The following is a 26,458-nucleotide window of genomic DNA, read 5'->3' as shown; positions in this document are numbered from 1 at the left end:
CAGTTGTCATTATTTCACCCTTCATTCTTCTCAGCCTCATTATACTTAAATATATCAACATCTGGAGCAGTTAAAAGTAATCTAATGATTTGAGTGTCAAATGCATAATCATGGTTTTTAATTTCGATATGTACTGCCCGGTACGGGTGGTGAGATGGTTTAGGGATCAATTTTGACATTTTGCAACCAGAATGTACCTGATAAAACAGGTTTGATAAGGATTTGCCACATGGATCTGCTGAACCCATAAGCAACCAGACACACAACGGAAACCTCAGAAATAGCTTTTTCTTAAAAGAACAGAATCACCTAGATACTACCATCACCTTGAACTTTGTTTGGTACTAACAGTTGTCATTATTTCACCCTTCATTCTTCTCAGCCTCATTATACTTAAATATATCAACATCTAGAGCAGTTAAAAGCAATCTAATGATTTGAGTGTCAAATGCATAACCATGGTTTTTAATTTCGATGTGTACCGCCCGATACGGGTGGCATGTACCAGTCCGAGAGCCTCTCAGCACGTGGACCACCTGCCACCGGGCAGTACCAAATTTTTGGCCCCGTAACGGGCAATACGGGGCTGTATCAAGCGGTAACAGTTGAAATTTCGACCATTATCAACTTGTACTGGGCAGTACTGATCGATTTCGACCATTATCGACTTGTACCAAGCGGTAACGGTCGGAATCGACCGTTACCGACCTTTTAGCTATTTTAGCTAAAATAGTTGAAAACACATGTTTTCAGCTATTTCAGGCGTACCACTCGATATGCCCTGGCATACCGTCGGTACGGATTGAAATTGCGAACTTTGTGCATAACTAAGATGACCTAGCTAGCAGCCAGATATGGAGACAGACACGAACATGGAACATGGCTGCAACAAGAAATGGACATGGTGATGCAGCTAACGTTAGAGAATTAGGGCATGACATAGCATGAACAAGGAAATTAATAATTATATAGTTACCTATTTTACTAATAGACTCAGCGATCACTAGGTGTTCAAGCGCACACCTAGGAGCCCAAGAGAGGCAAGGCTCGAGCACCTGCCTATTGGGCTAGGCAGGTGACTTGACTCAGGCACGACCCAGGCGCTCGCCTGGCCTAGGCCTGAGTCGAACCAAAATACTCATATGGTTCAAGCGAACCACGTATTTATTGTAGAAACCCACCCACGAGAGCCCTAACGCAGAAGTCCTTTCCCCACTATGTTTCTCACAGCGATAGAGTTCCTCCCATCAACAAATAACGGGCAGCAACGACGATGTCTTCCTCCAGCAACAGCAACACTAGCAGGTCTTCCTCCAACAGCAATGGCGGTGGCTTCTTCCCCTCCCTCTTAAGGATATCTCTCTTTCTCCTCCCTCCTCCCTCCTACCTCTACCCCGTTCGTTGGAACCCTCCTAGGTTCACCACAACCCTCCATATTCACTACAGCACTCCGCAACCCTCGTATGGTGTCACCGCAACCCCTCGTCCCCCTCTTCCTTAATTGCACTTCTCTCTTCCCTCTTTAGCCCTCCTATGTTCACCATAGCCCCCCGCCACAATGTCATGAACGTAGCTGGTTTTGCCTAAATCGTGCGACAACCTTTACGTGTCCATCCGCAAATGGTCAACCATCCTGAAACGTCATATGGTCCCCTAAGGACCTACAAAAGAGAAAACGAATTAGAGGAAGCGTTTAACTCGGGATCTCACAAGTAATCATTTTAACAAACACTTTATAGGCAATACAAATTATAAACATAGACTTCACAAGCTCTGAACGATCACGTGACAAAGGGTCCAAGATGATCCGTCATGGCCAAAAGTCCCCACAAGTGCCCACATGACATTGTTGTGAACAAGACAGCAAACCAGCCTTAGACACTATCCTAAAGGCCCATCAAGCCATGTGCCACCCGGGTAGCTGTTGGGTACTGTTCTAGTTAACACTCCGCACCACTCTACAGAGCTAGAAAGTCCCCAAATTGGCTACTTGGATGGCCTATTTTTGGGCAGTTTTGCCTCCACATGATGGCTGCACACAACCTACGTTTATAAGCCTGAAATGACCACAAAAGCCAACCAAGTTTTCCACTAAGTTTCTTCGAATGGTCTTTAAACATGTGCAAAACTCCTTTACTAGATAAATAAAAGAACTGGGGTACTCGATTTCACCCATTCTCTTAGGAGTTAAGAAGGAAAATGTGTTACTCAACTTCGCTCGCCTCCTCGAGGGTTGTACTCTACGCATCAAGCTGGTTGCTAGCCTTCGTTTGTTCTTTGCTCATACTTCTGAAGCACCCAAAGTGTTTGCATAATTTGCATTGAGTTAGCCACTATGATTCGCCTTCTCATTGCCATCGAACTTCTAGAATACAAGAAGTTTTGTCTGTAAAGAGCAAAATTTCGTCCCGACTTGAGCAAGTCTTCAATAGTTTTGGTCACCTCTAGGATTGTACTGTCTTCTCCATCATTTCTGTTGCTCACTCCTCTAAGTAGAAAAGGTACAACATCACGTACTGTCTACTTCGTTCCTTGGTCGAACACTCCTGCATCGACCCGAAGTCCCCCACTTTCGACTATTTTGATGAGAAGTTCGTTGATTCTGGTCTTACGAAATTCCCTGAGCCTCTACCCTTCAACCTTGTCTTGGTACTTGGAGTTTACCTCTACATTCTCAACCTTCTCGACCCCTTTCACGATCAAGCACTCTTCCTCCATGAGAGTAAGGGATCGATGGCTCCACGAAAGTCCCACATCTACAGTACCATGGTGTTGCCATAACAATGGCTCTACTATCCGTCGTATCGCATCTGCATCCCTTTCTCCACGATCGGTAGATACAACTCTGCAACACTGTGGCACTCCTCCGAGTCCACCTTTATTCTAATTAACACTTGGTTTTGGGTAGCTAAGTCCCTCTAGACTTGTCATCGCTTCCTACCCCCTTTCGACTACTTGTTTTAACACCTCTATGTTCTTTGAGTAATTCCCCTTGGTTGATGGAAAGACAGACTACAACTCCCATGCATAGTCTCCGTTATCATGTTGTAGGGCTCGCACCGATTTTGTTCTCCTTTGCGTCCTTGGTAGCAACGTTCGCTTACTCAGTCTTGTCCTCTGACTTGTCGGGCCCCCTTAAGTGAAAATGAACTCTGGAGCAGTCCAACTCTCCAACCGCTCCAATCATACATTTATATGATGAGGTTCCCTCTCGATGATGCATAGCCATGTTGATAACCAAAGCCTTCATCCAACAAAATTCGATGCACACACGGAAGAAACACCTCTACGGTACCATGGCATTCACTCCTTGAATCCATAGCCCTTTTTCCCATCATGTTGTTCACTGAAGTGGAGCTCCTAGTAGCTCCCAATCATATCTTCGTATAATTAAGTTCCTCGCAGCACTTATCTTGTGTGTGTTACATTGCCTAGAACTGTTCTACCACGATCCGCTACATCATGTCACCTCTTGATGGCATCTCCATTCCATTCTAATCTTTGTGGAATAAACTCAAACTATGATCTCTCCATGTGTGGCATCTACCAACACATCACAAGGCCTTCACCACCTTCGATTATGTTCGCTCCTTTGGCAATCGGCCTTCATCCACCCATTCTCGGGTCATACCTAGACGAAGCGTAGCTCCAAGACAATTCGTCGCCTAACAGCTCTCAAAATCCACTGACCTTAATGAAATTAAGGTACCATTGTCTGGATCTTGGGCCCTTGCCCCAACATAATCTCCGTTGTGCATAGCTTCCTTTGCAACAACTCGAATGACAATACTACGACATATTCTTCAAAAGTACCTGCCTCTACATCCTCTTGTCCCGTGTCAAGGCCTTTGACCCCAACTTCACCCCTGCAAGTTAAGTCGCCTTAGTTCTTCTATCAAATGTTTCACCAAGATAAGGTGCATGTGCCTCGAAGCTCTATTCGACTTTGACACTATGTACGATATGTCCGCTCTAGAATAAGGGACCTATGGAACGACATGATCTCGCTCTTGCCTCTGCAAGAGTTCGTGTCCTTGACCTATATCCAAGGAAAGCTTTGTGCCTCCGCTCCATGTTCTGTCTTCTATGTCGACTCCCTTCATGTGGCTTGGGCACTTCATTAAGTTCCACCCAAGTTGCTTCGCCCTCGGTTTGCGTTGGGTTGATGGTAGCCCTCACGCCTATCATTCCACGAGTCAACCCTCCGTCGAGTCCAATCTTCACATCAACTCTAAGTTTGCCTTTGTTTAGTGTTGCCTTGGGTCGCTTCCCCACTTGATCTCGTAATGCATCCACCAACACATTACCTCGTGTGAGATCATGCAATGACTCCTCGTCGCTCGCTTGGTCCATTAAGCTTTGTGGAGCTATTGTCTCGAGGTAACCCTTCTTAACATGTACGGTTTGTTGCACATGATTCTCCCTCTAAAGAACCGAGACTTATCCCTCCTTGATATTTGTTCAGTTGGAGCAACTTTCATCTTCGCATCTTCCCTCTGGAAGTTTCGGAGACCACCACCCCTCTGGACTACTCCATCTTGCTGAACAAACTGTGCATTGTTCCACCCCCGCGAGCGCATGTTAGAACCCTTGCAGATTCTAAACTTTGGGTTGATCTCTTTTGGGGATCGGCCTCCTTGGAACTCTATAGGAGTTCCTCCCTCCAAGTTGCTACTCAAAGGCTACAGAAAAGATTCATCTATTGCTTATGAAAAAAGGAGGAATACATGGTTATTTATAAGACTTCTAAACCATAACTTCTAATAGGACTCCTACTCAAGATTCCTACTTCTAACCAACTCCTAATAGGATTTCTACTCAAAACTCTTATTCCTTAAAAACTTTTAATTTTTCTCTAAAAAACAACCTCCTAACCCTAGTCGGCCTCTTCACCTCTTTAATAGGGGTCGGCTCAGGTAGGTTTTACATGAATGTCCCTCTCAATTAGGACTCTCCTAGCTAGAGTCCTAACAGACCCGCCCTCTTCAAATCAGCCTTGTCCTCGAGGCTGACGATTCATGAATTCTGGGAATTTGATCTTCAAGTCGTCATAGTTCTCCCAAGTGGCATCTTCTGTTGGTAAGTCCACCCACTATATTAGCACTTCAGTAGTGGGTCGTCGTCATCGAGTTATGATCCGTCGATCAATAATGGCACTTGCCTGGGTCTGGAGTTCTCCTTGGGTAGTCATATTTGGTGGGCAGCTTTGGGCTGTCTCCAAGCACCTATTTACAACTTTCGTCTGGCCGTTGCTTTATGGGTGATATGTCGTACTCCTTTTCAATTTAGTACCTTGAATATGGAATAACTTTGTCCAAAATCTGCTCGTGAAGATGCAAGTAGAATTTGTCACAAGCACAATGCGTCCCTTATAGTGTAATTCTTTTGAGTCCCAATTGTAATAAGCTATGGAGCTTGGTGCTACCTCCAATTTTTTTATGATCTTATTGGTCTTCGAATCTTCCTGCCATTCCCTCTTAATATCCTCAGGGAAGTTGCTAGTCGAAAATGCAATGGCCGAAAATTCAGCTTGCTTGGGTAGCCGTGAAAGCGCATCTGCAACAACATTCTCTTTCCCCTTTTTATAAGTTATTTCATAATCATATCCAAGAAGCTTTGTTACCTATTTTTGCTGCTCGAGGGAAGATATCTTCTGCTCCAAGAAATATTTTAGGCTTTTATGGTCGATCTTGATTTGAAAGTGTCGCCCGATCAAGTACGATCTCCATTTGGCCATCGCATGCACAATCGCGAGCATCTCCTTATCGTAAATAGTCATCTTAAGATGGGAAGGAGATAATGCCTTATTGATATAAGCGAGGGGGCGGCCATCTTGCATTAGTACAGCACCGATTCCAACTTCGGAGGTATCGGCTTCAATAACAAAAGTCTTGTCGAAGTCGGGAAGCGTTAGTACGAGCGTTGTCGTCATTGCGGCCTTAAGTTCGTCGAAGGCGGTGGTGGCTTTGTCCGACTATTGGAAAACATCTTTTTTCAGCAAGGTAGCAAGGGGTGCACCGATCTTTCCATAGTTTTTCACAAACTTACGGTAGTAGCCTATTAAATCGAGAAAGCCACGTAGCAATTTTATGTTCCTTGGGGTCGGCCAGTTCTGCATTGTTTCAATTTTGGAGGGGTCCATTGCCACACCTTCCTCTGATATGATATGCCCAAGATATTCCACCTTCTGTTGAAGAAAGCAAAATTTTGTAGTGGTCATTATGTGTTCAAAAGGTGATTTTCGGTATGTCTTCTTCGCACACTCATATTTGATGATACCCGGATCAAAAGTCCAGCTTTGTGAAGATTTGTGTTCCCTTTCATCCAGCAATTCATCTACTATTGGAATAGGGTATTTGTCCTTGACGGTTATGCCGTTGAGAGCTCGGTAATCAACGCACAATTGTCATGTTTCGTCCATATCTGAAAATTCAGCAAGCAAAGGAAGTAGGTTTGGATCTTTAAATTATATTAGCTCTCCCTTAGTTTGCTGCTCAAGTTGTACCAAAAAGTCGTTGCATGCTTTATGCAAAACCTTATTCATTTGTTGTGTGCAAATCGTCGTTACGTCGCCCCCACATTTCCCGTTCAGTATCACTTGTTTCCCCTTACTATAAAATTTCATAATTAGTTTCATAAAATTCCAAGAAACATCACCTAATGTCGTCAATCATTCAATTCTAAGTATGGCCTCATGATCATCAAGAGGGAGGAAGAAATATGCAATTATCTCTTGGTTCTGCAGCAACAGTTTCACTTGCGGGCACCTATGATCACACTACAAAATCCGTCCGTCAGTGTCCTTAACATCAAACCTGCTGTAATTCTCGATAGGTAAGGCCATCCGGATAGAAACCTTACTGTTTAGGAAGTTATTAGTGTTGCCTGTGTCGATGAGAATAGTGATCGGTTGTTGTTTGATAAGGCCTCCAACTTTCATCGTTTGTAGGTTTGAGTAGCCGGCTAGTGTATGTACCGTAACTTCGGTCGGTTGTGGCTCTTCTTCTGCATCTTCTTCTTCATGTTTAAGGCTCTCTTTTGGATGTTCAATGACCGCTTCTTCTATTGGTTCAATAATAAGAAGTCTCCCTTTACTACAGCAATGCTCACGACTCCACGGCTCGTCGCAATGCCAACATAACCCCTTCGCATATCATTCCCGAAGCTCTTCTCTTGTCAACCTCTTAGGTGCAGGGACTCGATCGACAGTAGGGGAGCTGAGGGCTTCAGTATTGCTGGTCGAGGAGCGACCCTAGTCCTCCGAGATTCATGGTTCAATCGCTCCTCTTGATGTCGTGCGAAAGAGATGGCTGCCATAAGCGTGTACGATTGTCGCGCTTTAACTTCTCCCCGGATCTCCGGCTTCAAGCCCTCAATGAAGGTCCCCAATAACTGTTTTTTAGACCAATTACGAGTTTGATTAAATAACCTTTCAAACTTGGTTTGGTACTCCTGAATGGTGGAGGTTTATCGGATCTTTGCTAGTTGTCCGTCAATGTTCTCGTAATCGGTTGGTCCGAAGCGGAGCAGTAGTCCTTCTTTGAATTGTCGCCATGAGAGGATTCCATGAGTGTGTTCAAACCAGTCAAATCATTGTATGGCATCCCCTGCAAGATGTATAGCCGTAATTTTCACCATAGATGCTTCCGCGGTTTTGTGGTACCGAAAATATAGCTTCGCGTGCGAGATCCAACCAATCGGGTCTCCTTCTTCCCATCTAGGGAAGTCCACCCTCATGCGTGGATAGTTCGGGTCGGTCATAGAGCCTCCCCTCCCTTAGAAGTCATCTCTTCGGGCTTAGTGCGATTGGGCAAAGCTCTCTCCTTGATGTGATTTCTTCGGGCTTAGTGGTCGGCTCAATCTGAGTTCGGTAAAGAGCGTCTGGATCTTATCCTCCATTCGCACTTCGAAGGCTTCGAATTTAGCATTGATTGCCTCCTCAAATGCCATAGTATATGCCTCCAAATATATGATGTTAAGATCTCTCTTTTGTTGTCGGGTTAAAGGCATGTATAGGTTAAGAGAAGTGATGGTCGAAAGGGTTGGTGGATCGGTGGATGTAGGCTAGGTTTAGGCTTGTTTTGTGGCTGTTTTGGGTGCAATTTGAGGGTGTGGTTTGGTGGAGTTTTAGGACTGTGGATAAAAGTTTTAGATTTGTGGTAGATGGCAACAAAGGTTTGATAGAAATCAATGGAAGTTGCTGCAGGTATGTGCTGTCTTGGAAGAGCAGAATTGTCGTCGAAGAAACAACGATTTCTCGATGAAATTTCTACCAAAAACTTAAGAAATTTAAGGAGGGAATTGACAGCAAAATCTTAGTTTATATGACAGCAAGGATGTCCAATTTAATCAAGAAAATTTCGGTAGTATAACAACAAGGAAATTGGTGCAAGTTGCGATAGCAAAATTCTCGTCGAAAAATTTCAGCAGTTTGCGACGAAAATTTGCAACAACACAAAATCGTTTTTAAAGGTGAATTCCTCAATAGATCAATCTTAAATGGAAACCAAGATGATCTATGAAGTGTATAATAAATTTCATTCAAAAAGATTGCAAATAGATAGGTTAAGGCAACAATATGCGGTTGAAATTTTCTGCATCACAGATTTTCAAGTGTAGTAGATTAGACATAAAAGATCAATGGTTTATATTAAGAATTTTTCAACGAAACCAAAGGAAAATCCACTGTTACGAAGTGTTAAAGCTATCATAAAAATTTCATAGGGATTTGGACAGAAAAAACATAGTAACAAGATCAAATAAACTGTGCTATGCGGCTGGAATTTTACAGTGCAAATTTTTAAGTATAGCAGATTAGACGTAAAAGATTAATGGTTTATATTGAGAATTTTTTGACAAAACCAAAAGAAAATCTACTGTTAGGAAATGTCAAAGTTGTCATAAAAATTTGGTAGAGGTTTGGATAGAAAAAACGTAGTAGCAAGATCAAACAATCTGTGCTATGCGGTTGGAATTTTACAGTGCAGATTTTCAAGTATAGCAGTTTAGACGTAAAAGATCAATGGTTTATATTGAGAATTTTTTGACAAAACCAAAGGGAAATCTGTTGTTAGGAAGTGTCAAAGCTATCATAAAAATTTCGTAGAGATTTGGATAGAAAAAACACAGTAGCAAGATCAAACAAACTGTGCTATGCGGCTGGAATTCTGCAATGTATCTTTCGTCGTAGAGATGAAAATTTTGCGACGAAAAGTTTATGCAGCAATATTGGAACAATTATTTTTTTTTGGATTTTCGAATAATGATAACTAAATTGCAGTAGCAGTAAGGTAAGAATCCAAAACTTGTTGCAATTCACGGGGAGATCAAAGGATGATCTACGGTGGTGGAGATGACAGTGGAATTTGGCAACGATCTTTTAAGCAATTGTGGGAATTGTAGGATGATCTGCGGTGGGTGGAGATGATGGCTGTGGAAGGGCAGCGAGACGCCAAGAACGCTGCTCTGATACCAAGTGTTAGAACCCTTGTAGATTCTAAACCTGGGGTTGATCTCTTTAGGAGATCAGCCTCATTGGAACTCTATAGGGGTTCCTCCCTCCAAGTTGCTGCTCAAAGGCTGCAGAAAAGATTCATCTATTGCTTATGAAAAGAGGAGGAATACATGGTTATTTATAGGGCTTCTAAACCCTAACTCCTAATAAGACTCCTACTTTTAACCAACTCCAAATATGACTCCTACTCAAGACTCATATTTCTTTACAACTCCTAATTCTTCTCTAAGAAAACAACCTCCTAACCTTAGCCGGCCTCTTCACCTCTTTAATAGGCGTCAGCTTAGGTAGGTTTTACATGAATGTCCCTCTTAATTAGGACTCTCCTAGCTAGAGTCCTAACAACGCACTTACTAAATTGCAACTCTTCGCTAATATAATCCCCCTTGCACCCCTCAAAACCTAACAACATGCTGAACTTGTTGCACACTTCAGCTTCATACAAACGTATCCTTCCCTTATCGAAGAAAAAGTTTTAATGCTCCATGGCACCGCGTTTCGATCACCTTGGGATAGCCATAAACAGTTCATCATCCACATACAAGCCCTTGCATGAGTATCGAATCCTTCGAGTTAATAATTCCTCTCACCACTATGAGCTTTGCACAACTCTTTCGGTCGCCGAGCAACCCATCCCTCCTTGCACAGTCTCATCCTTTACCAAGCGCCCCGCTTACCCTGAGCACCATCAAGTTTGGTTGCCAACGTTGAGCTGTAATTCGAACTCAGCCATCCCAACCTTTGTGTATTACACATTCTTCCCAACTCGCTTGTCCTCATGGTGCCTCTCGCGTAAAGAGTCGATCATTACTTTGAATGTCAATCTCGGATGCCCACTCTTCTGAGTGACTCCTTTCCCTATGTCTCAACGCTCGTTTCCCTCAAACGATCGTTGGTGTTGGCTGCCCCCAATGCAGCCTTGCTAGGTCTCCCACGATTGCATATCAAGTGTTTCTAAGTGTGCTTGTCCTACATGGATATCATTTGTCACAGACTTAGCTAGTTTTACGTATGTCGTGCGACACGCTTGCATGTCCATCTGCAAAGGGTTAGCCTCCTCAAAACCTCTTATGGTCCCTTAAGGGCCTGCAAAAAAGAAGACGAGTTAGAGGAAGCGTTTAACTCAGGATCCCATAAGCAGTCATTTCAACAAACACTAAATAGACAATACAAATTACAAACATAGACTTTACAAGCTCTGAACGATCGTACAACAAAGGGTCTAAGGTGGTCTGTTACAACCAAGGTTCGCCGTACCGTACCGTACCGGCGTTTCGACGCTGGCTCGGTACGGTACGGTACGGCGTACCGAGCGGTATACCGAGGTGTACCGCTCGGTACACCTGATTTCATCGATTTATCCCTCCGAAAATACCTGAAAATTAAAAAAAAAGTTAGGATAGAGTTTTCAAGTTACAAATAAATATAGTAATAGTATAAGTTTAGCAAAATCAATGTAAATTAGGTAAAAATAGCATCACATATCTTTTTCGGGCTTTGAGGTAGTCTTGTTTGAGGTTCGTATTTCAACTCGTTATAGATTGAAATATCTATAGAAAAATCAATTGAATTGTTAGACTATTTTGTTACAATATAAACTCTAAAATTCAAATGAATTAAATAATCATATATCTAGATATACCTGATTGTTAATTCTACCACCAAAACGAACGACGGGCCTCCACGGGTGGTGGATCGGGGTCCTCGATCCGATACATATCAATATGATACGTTTGTTGGACCCAATCATGAAATTGATCCCATGACATAGTGTATTGATACACCGTATGCCATTGATGCATCAATGTGGTGCTGATCGTAGATTGATCGTCATAAATCATATTTGTCCGAGGCAGCTCTTGAGGCATATATTGGTGTTGTTATGTATCATGCTGTTGCTCAGAGAAGGATGACCAACTATCACCATACTGTTGTTGCCCATATGATTCTTCATTATACGATGGCTGTGAATACGATGAGTCTCTTTCTATGTCTATATCATGTATGCTCTGTCGCATTTGTTCATATTCATCCACTGCCTTCCCCTTCCTCTTCTCCTTCCCCTTCCGCGCATAAACTTGACCAGTACCTTGTCGAGTTCCATGATCTGAATCTTGAGTGGCATGTGTAAAATATTGCTCCTCAGTCCATTCACCACCCTCAAGTTGTGCAGACGAGACCAACGACTGTCCGGTATCACCGCCATCATCTGTTGAGGCACTGCTGTCCGTGTTGCTGTCATGTCTCAGGACCGAGCGAGAAAGAGAATGTGATTGTGAAGGTGTCTCGTCGTGTCCGTGTTGCTGTCCATGTTACTAATTACATCTCTTTCACCACTATAAACATGACAAATACCCTAATAGGTATTAAAGACATTAAATTGATATAAAATCAAACAAATTTCGATTAAATCATCATTAAAATAACTAATCGCAGCATTAAATAACTTTAATAAAATTTAATTAAACTTATTTTACTATGATAAATATTATTCAATACTTACTATGTATAAAAGACACTAATCATAATCTTAAATATCTTAATTACTCTCTAATTAAAGAAAACGAATACATACCTCTTGATTAGAAAGTTCTTCCTCTTAATCTTCCCAAATTTACCTCGATTGAATTCACAAATCGTTGTTTTATAGAGTTTATGAGAGAAAAGAAATGTTTGAAAAAGAGTTTAAGAGAGTATAATGAAATAGGGGAGAGAGGATTAGTTTAAATAGGAGGAGAAATGACTCCAACGGTCAATTTGACCGTTGGAGGCTTGGAGCACTGTAGCACTGCTACAGTGTGGTAACGGTCGATTTCGACCGTTACCGAGTGGTATCGGGCGGTAATGGTCGAAATCGACCGTTACCGCCCGATACAGACTTTTTTTGGTGTACCGCCTGGTAGAGGGCGGTCCGCGTACCGGTCGCCTCTCGGACCGGTACGTACCGCCCGTACCGGGCAGTACGCATCGGTACGGCGAACCTTGGTTACAACCAAAAGTCCCCACAAGTGCTCACATGACATTGCTACTGAACAAGACAACGAATCAACCCAAAACACTATCTTAAAGGCCCATCCAACCATGTACCACCTGGGTAGCTCCTGAGTGTTGTACTACTTGACACTCAACACCACTCTGCGGAGTTAAAGAAACACCAAAATGGCTGCGTGGATGGCTTGTTTCCGAGCAGTTTTACCTCTGCGCAACAACTGTACACAACCTACGTTTACAAGATTAAACCAGTCGCAAAAGCCAACCAAAATGGGGTTGCCAAACCTACCGCAAGCCCTCTACGTGTTGTGCAAAGCATGAACAAAACTGAATCGAACACCCTGCTTCCAGTTGTCTGTGACAACAGTCCGCAGCCTTCTCTTCCCTCTTCCCTCTCCCCTCTCCCCTCCGTCGCAACCCTAATATGGTGTCACCGCAACCACCTGTCTCCCCCCCTCTTCTCCAATTGATCCTCTCTCTTCCCTCTTCCCTCTTCCCTCTTTAGCCCTCCTATGTTCCCTTTTCACCCCTTCCTGCAGCCCTCGCATGGTGTCACCGCAACCCCCCGTCTCCCCCCCTCTTCTCCAATCGTTCCTCTCTCTTCCCTCTTCACTCTTCCCCCTCTTCCCCGCTTCCCCGTTCACCGCTGCTCCCCTACCATCCTACGTTCCTTGCTCTTCCCTCTGTGTCAAATTTGCAGATTTTTGGAATTGTTTCTTTGGATGTTTTTATGCTTGAGTTTTGGGGTAATCAGTTTGGAATTTGGTTTTACAAGAACCTACAGTGCATGCAATGAGTGTCTGTTACTTATTGTTGATTAGGTGGAAAGCTTTTAGAGGAAATAGCATTTGGTTTTACAAGAACAGCAGCTGCCTTCTTTGTTGTAGTGAATCAGTAAAATGTCGATTATTATAGAAGAGGTGGAAAAGAGGAAGAAGAGGAATATAAATCATCTACAGAGGAAGAAGAGGAAGATGGTAACAAGATTGAAAATGATGAACTGGATTTTAATGATCTTTGATGTTAATTTTGTTTTACTTTGTCATTTTTGCTATTGGATATAGACAATGTAGTTTGGTACTTTAAATGAATGCAAGTTTGATGTGTTATTTTAGTTTTAATTTATTTTTATTAATCATGATAGTAGAACTAGATCTGATTAAAAGAACTGTACCCGAACTGGTCTATCCATTGATTTAGGCTTAATATGCTTACTAAAGTTTATCTTGCAACCTGTTTAAGGCCCTTTAACCACGACACAGAACAACCTCAGCTTGAGATGTTTCAGGCAGTATGCCTGGAATAAGGATTCAAATATCAATTCCTATTGATACAAATATTTACTAATCCGACAATCAATAGGTAGATACAAATAGCTCAGTCCAGTTTGATATGGGTTGCAAGGTATACAGTTTCGAATGATATCGTCCGGTATGGGTGGTATACCGGTCAGGTATGAGCGGTATATGTATATATATATATATATGTATATACATATATATATATATATATACCGAATAGTATATCGTTCGGTATACAGTACCATACTGTACCGAGAGAAGGTCGAAACTCCGGTACGGTACGATATTTCAATCCTTGATGGGTTGTACTTCCAGAACCCTTACCATGCCATGCATACCAGGCTATAAGTAATCAGCACAGACAAGCTCATCAGGCAGTAAGCATGTTGCCCTGTTACCAGACCGATACCACCCTTTTTCATCACCATCCCAACTCTCTATCACTCCTCTTTTTCGCTCTAAACTATCACTCTATCAATTCTTCTCAAACTCACTTTCAAATCTCTATCTTCCTAATATCTGAGTTTGTTTTCTAGCAAAACAAGAATTAAACTTAAGAAAGCATCCACATTATCTCCAAACCAAGGTCAACCTCAAAATGTCCATATTCATGTCATGATTTCATGATTAGATTGTTGCTTTACTTTTAAATGTATGCATTTCCCTCTCCTAATTTCTTGCTGTAATGATACTGGGTCTATGCAAATCTAGCTGGGTCTATGTAAATATATGCCATGTCCAATCAAGATTTGCATGAATTTGACCAAGATGTATCCAGCTGAGATCCATTCAAACCCGACTGAGATGATCTAGGCTATATCCACTGATCTAAGCTAGATTTGTACGAATTTGACCATGATTTATGCAAATGAAGGGCAAATCTACTTATTGAAATAATATTGCTTATGCATAGAACTAACAGACCGTATTTCAACATCAAGCATAAATTTGATAATTGTGCATCTAAATCAATCTGTTAATATTTGCAAGAAAATAACACCAAAGTAGCAAAATATACATCCAGTGTGGCAGCATACCCATCTGGACTGAAACAATGCATGTATTGTGACTAAACTGATTGGGTTGAAGCAATAATCTGACTGAAGTAGCATTTAATAAGGTGGGCTTTCCAACATAGTCAAATGCACTAAGGTAATTCAAGAAACCAAGCAAGCTTTGACAGCCAAATTGTATGCTCAAAGACCCTAAAGTTGCAGCAGAAAGCCCAGAGAAAAGACTTCACTGGGCAAGGATTTGAGTTGTCCATCCATGATAAGGATCAGGACTGTTAATCAGGATCCCAACTTTGCCATTGATATTCATGTATCCTAGATCAATTGGTTTGCTTAGTTATCTATTGCCCATGGGTTGTGGCACAAGGCATCAGTCTCAATCATCCAGTCAGCAAGTCAAGAAGAAAGATCCTCTATTGCAATCGGTTGATCCATTGGATGCCATAAATGAGCAATAAATTGATTCAAATAATGAGACATCTTCATCAAATTTATGTTCTTGTAAGGTTCGTGAAGATGATAATGAGGTGGATAGTTTTACATCTACCGCTGGCGAACAGGGCTAGGAGACCTATGTCAACTATGCAAATACAAAGAAGTGCTTGTAAAGCAAGGAACAATATCTCACTCATGCCACCTAAAAGGCTAAAATAACAATCATGATGTGTGCCAATCCACCCAATTTATATATAGCAAAAAAGACAAGAACAAAGGAAAAGCAATTGATATTTTAAGATGAGAGACTACTTATATTACGACAAATCAGATAAAAGATTCTTACAGCCACAATCTTTCTTACAGCACAAATCTCATGGCCAATATTATATAACAATAATTAATCATTTTCCTCAAAGCGTGTACTTCATATGGCTCACAATGCCATTATAATAATGGCACTTGCAGTCTTACAACTCAATGGCCAATATAGTCATATTTGCCATAGCCATACTTGCCCCAGCTGCCTACTTCCGCAGTTATAATTAATGACAATAAGGCTACAACTATTATTGCTATTGCTTTATTAGTGGCACAAACAATATCGATATCAGATGTGATGGAAGCAGTTTCACGCATCGGTTCTTCAAAATTATAATCTTAATCGCAAATGAGTAATATTGAGGACCAGAAATTTTCCATTGAATCAAAGTGATCCTTTTGGTAATAGTAGGTCATTCATAAGGTAGAACATTTAAATGCCTATCATATCTTGAAAAAATTTTGTGCATGCTTCTTCATATATGGTTTGCAATAGATAGTACAGACATATTTTGATCTCTTATTAACTCAAACTCAAGAAAAAACAAAGTTTTTGTAGACAAATAATTGGACCAAAATTGGTCCAACCGGAACCGATCTATTCAACGAGTATCGATATACAGATGCATACTGATATCAATACCAAATTGAGATTTTAATCCTTGCTTGAGACACCTCAGGACTCTAAACCTTGTCTCCAAGATCAACCTTATCATTGTGAAAAATTTGCATCCATCCAACACTCCTATTTAGAAACCAATTAGGTGACTAAAGTAACAAGGTCATTGGTTTTGTTGCTAAAGAAAGTGTGAAAATATCTAATGGACATACTTGCATGGTAGACACAAAATGCCCTTTAATGCATGGATTTGACATAATTCAACTATTCAAGGACATAGCTACCTTGAAAAGACTCAAGCATTTCACCACAGATAAATAAGCATTGTGCTAACAGTTACAAGTAGTTACTAAATGTTACAAATGCTAAGCCTACCTCCTCTCCCTTCTTAATGCGCTGTCCAGCATTAATCATCACTTCAAGCATGCGATCCTTGAAACGCCAATGCAGAAAACAGTTGGGCTGAAAGGAATGGTTCAACATATCTGCATAATAAATATGCTTAACATGCTCCTAGACATCCAATGAAATACTTCTATCAACAAAAGCTGAAAACTGTGGCCGAAATGAAATCAATAGATAAAAAGTAGAGTTCCAGAACTGGAGGTTTATTGAATGTTCAAGTGAAAAGGATGATATTTGTGAACAACGCAAGAGATTGTGATTTTAAGTTGTCAACCAAATCTAACTGAGCTGTTGACCCTGTTGGATTTATTGGCAAATAAAATGGGACTGGACTGACAGTTTCTGACCTACTGACTGCAGTCTCCACATACTAATAATATGACATGTAAATATCACGAATATATTACATGATTGCAGAAACTCTGAACTACTGGTTTGGTGCTTTACACTTACCAGCATAAGGAACAAGCATGTTTGCATCTTGTACAAGAGCTCCAACCCTGATTTGCATGTTAACAGCACGTGACTGAACAATACTCAATGCCCAAAGAAATCTTTCAGCATCACAAGCAAGGCGTTTTATCTTTAAAGGGGCCGCTGAGTGCTAATTTATGTCAACCATGACTGACGTTAGGTGAAGCTAAGGTTCACAAAAAACTGAATAAAACCTTACCCAGTGTTTTTCCCAAAATTCTATAGCTCGTTTTTGTTGTTCTTCCATTTTAGAAGCCAGATCTGTGTCTTGCAGCTCCAAAAGGTCATCCTAAAAGCAATATGTTAAAAAGAAATTATTACAACCTGGAAAAAAAAGCTACCCAAGCAGATCAGGGTTAGAGCTAGTTTATGAGAATTTGATTGCACTAGAACTAATATAACAATCTTGAATTGCAATTCTACGACTGTCAGAGTCTGTTCTCTTATAGGGTGAAGCAAGGTTTTTAATTTCGATGTGTACCGCCCAGTATGGGTGGTACATGTCGATCCGAAAGCCTCTCGGCACACGAACCACCTGCTACCGAACAGTACCAAAATTTTGACCCTGTATTAGGTGATATAGGGCTGTATCAAGCAGTAACGGTTGAAACCGACCATTACCAACTTATATCAGGTTTCAAACGGTCAATTTACTCTTGGAGGCAACCTAAAGGATTTTTATACCCTTTCCTCTCCCCTCTTTCAATTCATTTTACTCTCACACTCTCTCAAACTCATTTTCACTCACAATCTCTCTCTTATTCTCATATTTTCACTCTCCTAAACTCAACAAAATAACGATTTGTGGATTAAATCAAATTTAGGAAGCTAATTTGGAGGTTAATTTGGGAGGATTAAGAGGAAAAACTTTTTAATCAAGAGGTATGTATTCTCTTTTTATATTTTTATTGATTTATGAGATAATTAAGCCTATTCTATGTGATATATGACTTAATGTCTAATATGTTGTTTGATATGCTTTTGATGGTGGAATAGAATTAATTAGGGAGTAATTAAAGTCTTTAATGTTATGATTAGTGTGTTTAATATTTATTTATTTGAAATTAAAAACTTAATAGGTCAAATGTTTATATTTCATGCATATTAAGGGTTGGATCATATGTTAATTCAATATCGACGGAAAGACATTCCGAAACAGACTGAAATTGCGAACCTTACACAAGGCTACTCCTCAAAGCCCGAAAAAAGATATATGATACTATTCTTACCTAATTTACATTAGTTTTTTTAAAACTATACTAAATGTATATTTATTTCTAATTTAAATACCCTATCCTAAACTACTATTTTTCAAGTATTTTCGAAGGATTTTATGCTATTTTAGGTATACCGCTCAGTACGCCCTGACGTACCATTGATACACCTCGGTACATACTGTACCGAGCGAGGCTTGTTATGCCGATATGGACCGAAATTGCGAACCTTGGGGTGAAACAACAAAAACAACTTTCCAATGGAAGGGACAAATAAGAAACTTGAAATTAGTAACTTCGAAGCTTCAACACTTTCAACTTAAACTATTATACGATCCTTGATCATTCAAGATATATTAATATGGGAAGTTGGCTGTTTGCTTTTACTTAGAAAAGAAGAATGTTCATCTTTGATCAACAAGTTCCCACAGTAATGATGGCATCATGGTATACAATATAAAGTATAAACCATAGTTTTTTTAGTTAACAAGGATGAACCTTCATATATTTTGAGAGCTTTACACTCATCTAAAAACTAATTATAATGGCTGCCTCATTAGTGGTTGTCTCTCTTAAAGATGTGAAGCCAGCATTAGACGAGGAGACCCTCTTATCTCCACATATCTTCATACTAGATCAACAGATTTTATCCTCTTTATTTAACAAACATGTTAACCAAAAGGATATTATCCCATTCAATCTAAAAGGCATTATGATTTCACACTTAATGTTTGTTGACGACCTGCTTTTGGCCTTTTGTGCTAACAAGTCTTGCAACATTATCTTCAACGTCCTTAACCTTTATGAACAACTTACTAATTTAAAAGTCAATCTCTCCAAATCAAACGTCTACTTTTCAAGACATTGTCCACCCTCCACCAGACATTCTATTTGTTGTACTCTAGGTATTAAGGAGGGGTCATGCCCTATAAAGTACCTCGGTGCCTACTTATCGTAAGGTCGCCTCCCTCAAAATTTCCAAAACATCCTAGTGGATAAGGCTCTATCTAGAATTCAATGTTGGTATAAAGGGCTTATCTCCCAAGCCAGGACGATGGTTCTAACAAATTTTGTTCTTAATTCTATGCCCACTCATCTCCTTCTTAATTGTTTTATTTATGATTCTATCCCGAATCATATGACCAAGCTTTCCAGTTATTTCTTTTGCAATTTAGATCTTGCCAAAAAGAAGAAGAAGCTCATAGTCGGGACACCATCTCAAGACCTAAGAAATATGGGGCCTTGGGACTGAGAGATCTTCTCACTACCAAAAAAATCTATATGTGTTGAACGAATTTTACCTCTTTTGAATAATTCCAATTCGCTTTGGGTTAGCATTCAAAATGCCAAATACAGTCACATCCTTGGGATGATCCCTCCTATTTCTAGATCTAGAAGAAATATTTGCACTCTTATTGACTTAATTAAATAAGGATTTATGAAATTGATTGGTGATGGTACATCTACAGATATCTGGTCTGATCTATGGATTGGAATATTACCATAAATAGATGACCCGCTTTGATTAATGTGTTTGCACTGAATGACTTTCAGATGGTCTCTGATCTTATCCTCTGTAATCGTTGGGATGATTGTAAACTCTATTTCCTTTTTCATCCTTCACTAGTTGAAAGTATTAAGAAGATTCAAATCCCTAGAGTCCCCACTTATGACATACAATCCATTGGGTACTTCTGTGAGTAGTGCTTACCAAAGTTTGAAATTTGGCTTAGAAGTTAAGGTTGAAGTTTGGCCCGATTGAAAGGAAATTTGGCAGCTTGTTATAACTCCTAAAATTAAACTCTTTTGTGGAAACTTTGTTGGAATATACTCCCCACTTCTAATCTAATTTCTCATATCTTGCACAGCCAAGTTGAATGTTGTCCTGATTGTAATCTTTACATTGATTCTCCTAAACATATTTTCTTTTGAGTGTTCATTCTCTAATATTTTTGCTCTATTCTTCAAGAGAAAGCCAACCTTAATTTTAAGTATTTTGACAATTGGTACCTTGGGTCTTGGTTAGAAAAGGGTAAGGATACCGACAAAATCACTTCTAAATGGATCCTAAGTCTCATTTCTTACTATCTTTGGTGTCTTTGTTTAAATAAGAATAATGTCAAATTTCGTAATCATCAATCCAAACCTATTTCCTTAATCAACAAGGCACTTGCACTCATGAATTATTATTTTATATATATCCTACTTCTGAAGGAACTAATGTTGTTGCTCCTGTGTCATCTTCTATAACTATGGTTACTTTTGATTATGTTTTGGAATGTGATGGTTCTTTTTGTTCTTCTAATCTCACTGCAGGCTTGGGATATGTCTTCTTCAATGCTCAAGACAAACTTGTTGCTATCGGCTGATCCCTACCAAGCTTCATATCTTGTTATGTCTGAAGCGCTAACTCTTCTTAAAGCGCTCAAACAAGCAGAATCCCATCAGTGGAGAAATATTTTTATTCGCATGAATGCCTTACATACTATCAATTTCATCACTTCTACTGCTGCTGTTCGTTGGCATATCAATACCATCATTGCAAATATTAAGTTCTTGATTGAAAAGCTTAATGTTGTTCATCATAGTCACATGTCTAGGAGCTCTAATTGTAAATATCATGATCTAACTAATTTTGCTAGAACAACCAGATTCTCTTCTTTTTGTATGACTGAGGAGAGAGGCTCTTCGCCTAATCCCCTTAGCATATATCTTCAATAAATGAAAGCTTCTAATTTTTCTCAAAAAAAAAAATTATATAAATGTCATCAAGATATGTGATGGAAAGCCACAATCAAGCAATTTACTGGAGTTCATAAGTATATGTGAAATCTTGTGAAACCAAATTAACCACCAGCCTGCATTTTGTGTATGATCAAGTTGAAATATGCTGCAGCCAAAGGTTATGATTCAGCATCTAAAATAGGCCTTCAGTCATATCTGACTGGGCTGCCAGTAAGCCTCTTCATATGCACAAGCAAATCATTAGATCTAGTTCAGATGGCCGTCTAGATCCAAAATCAAAACTGATACAACAATGACAACAAAAATGTAATGTCCCAACTATTTGGGGTCACATGGATCTTTTTGCACCATTGAAATCTGCACAATGTAATATTTCTAGTAAAATCAAGAGCATTCAAATCTCTTTTTATCGTTTTGAGTGAAGTCTTCTTGGGTCTTACTCTATCTCTCTTCCCACCACCAATAAGCATATCGAATTCAAGTTAAGGGTGGATAGCTATACAGATCATGTTATATGGATCTACAAGATGACAGTAACAATGACAAGAACAACAAGCAGCCATTTTCTTTGTATTTGTATCTGGGAGCAAAGGGGATATTTTCATATATATCCATCTACAAGGGAGTGATAGTCAATTAGTCATACCCCGTGAAAAGTTGACTTTTACATGCATATCCAAAAAAATTATAGGATCATCAAAGGACCCCTAATCTTCTTCCTTCTCCCCTCTTCTGTGACCCTTCTCCTTCATCATAAGCCCTACACAGAATCCTCCTTCACCATCTTCAAACTACCAAAGGATCTAAGATAACCTTTTACTTACCCTCTCCCTTTCATTCATCTCATCCTTGTTCACACCCCCCCAAACCTCAACATCTCTCAAAACCCAAAGAAAAGAAAGGAGAACAAGAAAATAATCCCTACGTCAAAGTAAACCTAACTCTTATTCATCCATCTTCTCCTTTACCACCACCAATCCTCTACTTAGGCTATCACTGACAGTGCAAGGATATTTTTGAAATAGGACAGACCTAAGGGCATGACTCAAGGACATTTTTAAAATAGGACAGATCCAACTTAACTCGAATCCACCATAACCACTAACACTCTCGAATCTCTAGCCCACCTTAATCTCTGAATTTTTCCTTGATTTGATTGTGTACACCATTTCACACAAAAGGCACTTTGGAGAAAGGTTATTTTTTCTCATTTAATCACTAAAAGAAGTTTTCTAGCAATCAAAATTTCAAATGACAGTAACTAAACTCAGAAGCATATTTATAATTTTTAAATTTGCAAGGATATGTATATAAAATCAAGATATTGAGGGATGTACACAAAGTAATTTAAGAAGAATAATCTAATGTACAGAATATATGATCCATTGATACCAGAATCCATCAGTTGCAGTGACACATACCTTATGTGCCAAAAGCAAGCTTGTACATTCTTCTGGACTTGGTAAAAAGTCACCATAGAGCTGCCAAAAGTTACCCTCCACATCAAATGAATATAGAAGAAGACAGGCCAATCTTAGGTCCCAATCTGTCTGCAAATCAAGCACAGTAGAGTAAGAAAAAAAATCTTATACTAATCTAACATTAATGTCAAAATCACCGACAGTAAACAAGAACATTGTGTTCATCATTAGTACATTTTTGGAGAATCAACAAAAATAAGGAATAGATACGATAAACTAAAATACTAAATATGTGGAGTTAAAGGAAAGCAGATTCTGAAAACAAAATGAAGAGAATCATTGTGAATTTTCCTTGCAGAAATTTTAATCTACAGGACTAGGTTAAAAATCTCACTTAAGTGATGAGAGATGAATCAACAATCAGAAAATTAGGTTTATTTAATTTTTGCTCACTTCTGACTGGTGTCAAAATTTAATTACAATGCAATAGATATAGCATGTAAAATTATAAGCCAGCATGACAAAAGACCTCCAAAAAAAATTGTCAGTCTTTCATATACCCCACAATCGCTTTTATAGATAAATTATGATTCTTATTCAATTTTGTTCGTCGTCTAGGACTCTAGAATATATGGAGAATTTTCTTTTAGGAGACCAGCAAATGTTCACAATAAGAGAATAGCAGTGTTCATGTAGAAATCTCTGAAACTGACTTCAAATGTCTTACAAATCTGTTGTAACAAGAGAAAATAGTCTTGGTTAATTGCACTGTTTAAAATAACTATTCCACTATTGTGATTAATCTCCATAGTTTAACAACAGAAAGTAGAGCCTATCTTTTTCTATAGTTCATAATACATCTTTAGCCTCTCTATCAAATTTTTGAAATACTTATGCAATACTTCTAATCAAGGATTGAAATATCATACCGTACCGGAATTTTGACATTCACTCGGTAACTATATACCGAACAGTATACCGTTCGGTATATATATATATATATATATACCGCTTGGTACTAGGCGGTCCGTGTATCGGTCTGCTGACGGACCGGTACGTACCGCTTGGTATGGATGGTATTATTCGAAATTGTAATCCTTACTTCTAATATATAAGTTTGGCCTCTAACATGACAGAAAGTAGAGCTTATCATCATTGTATATACTTCTTTTTTTGAAAGAATCATTGTATATACTTAATGCATAATGTTTTAAAATTTTAAAAGTTAATGGTGCAAGGTACTATTTTACCAGTGATGAAAGACATCATTGTTTCACAATAGCTATATATTTACTGGAGATATACAACACTAAATATATAGACAGAGTTAGAAGTCATTCTTTGGAGCGAACATACATGAACCTGTCAAGTCATTTCAGTTACCTCAGGTTTTGTGGAGTTGATAATATCAAATATTGGATGACCAACAGGTATTATGTCAGGGAAAAACATCCATGGAAGCTTCTGGCTTATAGTCAACATCAGTTCCAACGGTATTTCCATTATAACCTGGAAATAAATATAGAATCTAACATCATTAAGGAACAATTTGTTATTACCAAAAAATTCTAGGAAACATAAAGAAGGGAAAGCTAACAAATATGCTTAATATCAAGCACCATTTACAGCAACCAAGGGCACTGGAATTATGATTTCATCTACCAATTATTTTCTGTCAGAATAGGTTGCCTCCTTGAACAAAAATCTTAGTGACACTTTTATTTTCCTTTTGAAGGAAAAAGTGGAAATCCCACCTGTTTTAATTTACAAAATTGAAAAGGAAACATGAACCTGGAAAAACTGGCTAGAAGAAATCTCCAAAATTTTACAGCACATGAGAAGGAAAACGTCCCTACCCATAGATTCAAGAAACCAACAAGAATTCTCCAATATTAGAACAACTCAGATAAATAAACTGTGGAAAAAGAGATGACTTGGGAGTATGATCATTTTCATTAATTTTTTCAATGAGTATAAATAAGCACATGTACCAATTCACATGGTGTTCACATTATATTCACATTATATAAGAATGAAAGAGTCTCTTTCGGAGTACTTTAGTAAAATATCTGCAATTTAAGTGTGTGATGGACTAAAAGCAACAAAAGTAGTATAATCTGATAGTTTTGTGTTTTTTTCTCAAGCCAACGTTTCAATATGTTTCATGTGTACATGAAAGACAGGGTTTGCTACAAGAGGTAATGCCACCTGATCATGACAGTGTAACTTGGCAAGACCCAAAATGTTAACTTATAAATCTTGTAAAAGATGTACCAACCAAATAAATTCATAAGTAATCGTTGGCATAGTTATGTATTCTACTTCTGTCAAAGAACAAAACAATTTTTAATTGTTTCTTTATCTTCCAAATGATGAAGTCCCAGGAAAACACAATACCCGAAAAGTGATCTTGTAACAAAGCAACCTCCCCACTCAGCATCATCATACCCAGTTAAATTTATGTCATTCTTTGTTGGAAACAATAGACACTTAAATATCACAAAAATCGAATCGCTATGACAAAATGTGGTATGCGAAGCTAGTACATAAATTTACTAACAAGGTGCAGCGAAGAAGTTATATATGGTTGTGATTGTAAGATGAATAAAATGTGGTATACGAAGTTGGTGAATAAATTTAGTAAGAAGGTGCATCAAAAATGTTCACAAAAATCGAATAGCTATGACAAAATGTGGTGTAAGAATCCAGTGCATAAATTTACTAAGAGGTGCATCGAAGAAGTTATATTTGGCCTTGTGATTGTAAGATGAATAAGTCGGCCAACAAGTCTGCAAGTCTTCTTTATTGCAACGGAGATTTCACCATAAAGAAAAGCATTTTGAACATTAAGTTAATAAAGAGACCAGCATCTTACAGAAGCTATAGCAAACAAGCATTAATGGTAACTAGTTTGGCAGCTAGTGCAAATGTCCCATTGTAATCCAATCCTTCAACTTATGTGTAGACCATGGCAATCCATATGACCTTATAACGTTCAATGAAACAATCAGATGTATACTTGATCTTATAGACTATTTGCAACCAATGAGCATTTTTCCTTCAGGCAAACAAGTAACATCCTTTTCTTCCGATGCTTGAAGTTTTTAAGTCATGGAATATTGCCACTTGGATTTATTTTCTCGGCCTAAGCAAATTGTGTTGGGTTGAATAGAAATAGAGATGCTGACAACAAAGGAATGGTGAAAGGGAAAGATTTTTATAAGAAATAAAACATTTAAAGGATCAAAAGTACCCTTACCAGACGTCAGCATTGAAGATGATGTTGAGCTTGGGAATAACAACATGGTATGGGAACAATGGGAATCTCATAGCCAAACTGATGGTAGACCAATGCAACCTGATCATCTTAGCATAGGTTGGCTGATTTGAACTTAGCTGAGATGAGATAGATAGAATGGATTCCTCAACAAAATTGCCATCATTCTTTATGCAAGTTAAAATGTTTGAATAGGTATGCCCCTTAAAGGCTTGTAAGTCACAAATGATAACTTGGTCAGACAATGATAATGGCAAAACTTACAATCTAGTGTTATTGTTTCATTTCACCATCAAAAAAGGAAATATGTTCATGGAAAATAGCATCTCGGCTTGTGAAAATATATTTAGCCTCAAAATCATAGGCTTTATAAGCCATTTGATCCAAATGATATCCAACAAAAGTACACTTTCAAAACATAAACAAACACTCACAAATGATTATAAGTAGGTGACTGTTTATGAAGAACTTCATATGGTATTTTTCTATGGAGAAGAAATGCCGACAAGAGCTCATGAGGTAAGATATAGTGAGCAGACTCACTTTCCAAAAGGTAATGGAAGTTTTGACTGAAATCTCAAGGCCTGGGCTACAGCAAGACAGTATCTACATTCTAAGGCCTCCCTATTTGTTAGGGAGTGAAAACTCAACTATGCTTATAAATAATTCCATGTTCACTGAAGAAATCTCCCATAAAATAAGACTCAATTCTATTATCTACTTGAGTT

The 26,458-nt window shown here is 39.0% G+C and overlaps 1 protein-coding gene across 3 annotated transcripts in view; it reads right to left on the bottom strand.

Moving 5' to 3' along the window:
• LOC135580819 (protein PLASTID TRANSCRIPTIONALLY ACTIVE 14-like) overlaps nucleotides 1-26,458 on the bottom strand; it is a 37,713-nt gene that overhangs the window by 9,654 nt on the left and 1,601 nt on the right. For all 3 annotated transcript variants that reach the window (XM_065135415.1, XM_065135417.1, XM_065135416.1), the window contains exons 4-8: nucleotides 23,837-23,962; nucleotides 22,454-22,582; nucleotides 17,273-17,362; nucleotides 17,053-17,203; nucleotides 16,570-16,679 (exon numbers count right to left, since the gene is read on the bottom strand). In XM_065135415.1, coding sequence (XP_064991487.1) covers nucleotides 16,570-16,679; nucleotides 17,053-17,203; nucleotides 17,273-17,362; nucleotides 22,454-22,582; nucleotides 23,837-23,962 — 606 coding nt within the window. The remainder of the gene's footprint in view (nucleotides 1-16,569; nucleotides 16,680-17,052; nucleotides 17,204-17,272; nucleotides 17,363-22,453; nucleotides 22,583-23,836; nucleotides 23,963-26,458) is intronic.

The sequence above is a fragment of the Musa acuminata genome, chromosome BXJ3-1, assembly GCF_036884655.1.
Source record: "Musa acuminata AAA Group cultivar baxijiao chromosome BXJ3-1, Cavendish_Baxijiao_AAA, whole genome shotgun sequence".
NCBI classification, from domain to species: Eukaryota; Viridiplantae; Streptophyta; class Magnoliopsida; order Zingiberales; family Musaceae; genus Musa; species Musa acuminata.
Note: the sequence above shows the minus strand (reverse complement) of the source record. Positions and strands in the feature narration are given on the sequence as shown.